The sequence below is a fragment of the Aureococcus anophagefferens genome (genome assembly GCF_000186865.1).
Source record: "Aureococcus anophagefferens unplaced genomic scaffold AURANscaffold_22, whole genome shotgun sequence".
NCBI classification, from domain to species: domain Eukaryota; class Pelagophyceae; order Pelagomonadales; family Pelagomonadaceae; genus Aureococcus; species Aureococcus anophagefferens.
Genome location: NW_008705582.1, coordinates 404,047 through 407,573, shown reverse-complemented (window position 1 = coordinate 407,573; position 3,527 = coordinate 404,047). Strand labels below are relative to the sequence as shown.

The window sequence follows — 3,527 nt, the reverse complement described above, 5'->3', positions numbered from 1 at the left end:
GGCCAGTCGAAATTTCAACGTCCCCCGACGTCGAAGCGCCAACTCCACTCGTGACAAAGACACTACCCATCCCCCCACTAGACACGCACATTTCGCCGCCACCATCACTGCCACGTCCACCCACTAAGGATATACCTCCACCGCTCGCGTTGCCGTCACCTGCAGCGAGCTCCACGCACCCACCCGTTCCTTGATTCGAGCTACCAGAAGACAAAATTAGGTCCCCCGACTTCAGACCAGAGCTCGCCCCCACACACACTTCTACACCTCCAGCCTCGCCCGCCGACCCCGTCTCAACCTTGATACTACCGGTCGAAGTCTGTCCGGACCCAGATGAAATCTTCACATCGCCACTACCACCTTCTTCAGTTGCCATCGATCCAAAGCTCGCCGACCCACCCATGCCTGATGCGCTAGCGCCCGAGGCGATCTGCACATCACCACCGTCGCCGTCTTCGCTTGACCCCGCCTTGAGCAGCACGTCGCCACCGACACCCCCCGAGCCACCTTGAAGCCGCACTCCGCCACTCGACCCCTCAGATGCGCCTCCGTTCAGTATGATACCCCCCGATGATTCCGATCCGAGGCCTGCTCGCACCGTGACGTCCCCGCCAGCATCGCCTTCGCCAGACACGACCATCACTTGGCCGCCTCCAGTGCCCCCACTGCCGGCGGAGACAGAAAGATCACCACCAGGGCCTTCACTCGACGACCCAACCGAGACATCAATGGAGCCACTCCCAACCTCGGAGTCGCCCGTGCTGATGGCCACGCCTCCTGACACGCTGCCGGCTCCGGTTGCCAGCGAGATCCCACCACTCGGTCCAGAAGCCGAGGCGCTCGCTAAGGAAACATCGCCGCTGGTAGCGCCCCCCGAGCCACTGCTGACCATCACCGCCCCTCCAGGACCAGCGCCGCCGGACCCAGCCGCCATCGTAATCTCACCCCCGCATGATCCGCCGCCTCCGGCGATGTGCGCGCTTCCGCCACAGCCTGATGTTGACGCGCCAGCCTGAATAGAAATTGTCGAGCCATCGCCACTACCGCTCGCACCGACTGTGAAGCCCACGTCGCCAGCTTTACCACCAGGCGAATCGCCACTCTCAATGGTGATCGACCCGCTCGAACCACAAGAGGCGACCGCCCCCCCCGTTCCAAGTCTAACATCACCGCCGCCCGTCACACCCGCTCCAGAGTTGACAAATATAGCGCCACCCATATCGGACTCACTCTCGCCCCCGGAGATCTGCACCTCTCCACCATTGCCGGTGACACCATCAGCACCACGCAGAAGAACACCGCCACCGCTCTCGCCAGATCCACTAGCTATGTCCATGCTGCCACCAATACCCTCGGTAGACGTGCCAGCCGCGATCCTAACACGACCACCTCCTTCTTTTCCCCCATCGCCACCGTGTAGCTCGAGGGCACCGCCAACGTCGCCCTCTCCAGATGCGAGTACCGCAGAGCCGCCTGGGCCGTCCCCATCATTCGCCGTGCCTGCTTGTAGTGACAGCTGACCGCCAGATCCTAGATTACTGTTGCCCGCAGATATTTCGACCGCACCGCTGCCACTTTCGGCGTCGCCAGTCGAGATACTTATTCCGCCGGACGCCCCCGTCGTCGCAAGACCGGTCAAGATCTCAACGCCGCCAGTTTGCGCCGCACTGTCTGCGCTGGCAATAGATATGCTTCCACCATTTCCACCGAGAAGTTCCACATCCCCGCCTTCATCAGAACCGCCAAATCCAGCAGTGAGAGATACGCAACCGCCCTCGGCACCATCGCCGGCTCCGATATCCACACCGCCGCCGACACCATCTGCTGAGCCTCCAGCTGCGAGATCAATGCTTCCAGCGCCCCCGCTAGAGCTCGAGCCAATCTCGATCATCACGTTTCCTGCCCTATCCGCCGTGCCCGTTTTCATGCGGATCTCGCCACTTGCAGTCCCACTGTCGCCGGAGGTGATCGCCACATCACCACTTTGGCCCTTGGCAGTTGAAGTCCCAAACGTAGCTGATCCGCCGGCTCTGGCAGCGATCGATACGCTACCGCCAAGTCCACCCGTCGCAGCACCCGCACTGCCACCACCTTCAAGCACCAGGTCACCACCGGTGCCTCCTGCTCCCGCCTGGAACGCCACGGAACCCCCAGAGTCGGATGACCCGGATGAGTCACCGGCGATCAAGGAGACATCGCCGCCAGAGATGGTTCCAGATCCACTTTGAAGTGTGATCTGGCCGCCGCAGTCGCCGCAACCCGAAGAAACTTGCACGCTGCCGCCCTCCGTCGATCCGCCCCCCGCCGATGCAATTAAGTCACCGCCCGCCCCGCCGCTCGACGCACCAACAGAAATATCGATGGAGCCGCTATCGCTCTCCGAGTCACCTGTACCAATCGTAATGCCACCAGAAACGGTGCCAGCTCCGCTGGCGATCGTAACGGAGCCACTCGAGCCGGAAGTCCGCGCCGTCTCCAAAGTCACACACCCACTACTCGTGGCGCCAGACCCACCGCTCAGCGCGAGGGAGCCTCCTGATCCAGAAGTGCCACAACCCGCCGTCAAACCAACTTCACCACCAGAGAGCCCGTTGCCTGCTTCAAAAGTAGCACTCCCTCCGATTCCGGAGGGAGCCGCCCCCGCCTGTAAAGCTATCGACGCACCAGCCCCTACGCCGCTCCCGCCGGCTACGAAACTTACATCGCCGGCAATACCATCGGGCGCATCTCCACTTTCGATCCTGATGGCACCACTAGACGCGGCTGAGCTACCGCTTGAAAGTCGGATCTCGCCACCCGCGGTCGACCCAGACCCAGACACGAGTTCGACATTGCCGCCGGCCCCCGTCCCACTGCCACCGCTTCCAATCATCATACCACCACCGGGACCCTCGGTTCCATCGGCCGCAGACAGAGTTACGCTGCCACCGTTTTTGCCGGCTCCCGCAAGAATCGCCACGCTACCCCCAGCATCAGACAAAGACACACCGGCGCCGATCTGAACGTCTCCACCTCCACCAGTGCCTCCGTCCCCAGCGCTCAGACTAAGCCCCCCGCCAATGTCACCAGACCCAGCGGAGAGGCTCGTGGATCCGCCATAACCACCATGTGTCTCGGATGAATCACCACCGTTAAGGCAAAGGTCACCACTACTCCCCGCCAAGCTACGACCCGCACTGATGCTGACGGAGCCACTGTCTTGATTCGCATCGCCAGTCGAGATCATGAGCCCGCCCGATTCATACTCACCACTACGACCACTACAGACCTCGACGTCCCCCGACGTCGAAGCGCCAACTCCACTCGTGACAAAGACACTACCCATCCCCCCACTAGACACGCACATTTCGCCGCCACCATCACTGCCACGTCCACCCACTAAGGATATACCTCCACCGCTCGCGTTGCCGTCACCTGCAGCGAGCTCCACGCACCCACCCGTTCCTTGATTCGAGCTACCAGAAGACAAAATTAGGTCCCCCGACTTCAGACCAGAGCTCGCCCCCACACACACTTCTACACCTCCA

The 3,527-nt window shown here is 62.0% G+C and overlaps 1 protein-coding gene across 1 annotated transcript; it reads left to right on the top strand.

The window, feature by feature from the left end:
• Positions 1–521: 521 nt before the first annotated feature.
• Positions 522–3,449, top strand: AURANDRAFT_30832 (hypothetical protein; the record flags this gene model as incomplete). Its single annotated transcript, XM_009041613.1, has 5 exons — positions 522–656; positions 879–973; positions 1,295–1,414; positions 2,825–2,894; positions 3,315–3,449. Coding segments are annotated over 5 exons (555 nt in total), but the record flags the coding sequence as incomplete, so codon positions are not given.
• Positions 3,450–3,527: the final 78 nt, after the last annotated feature.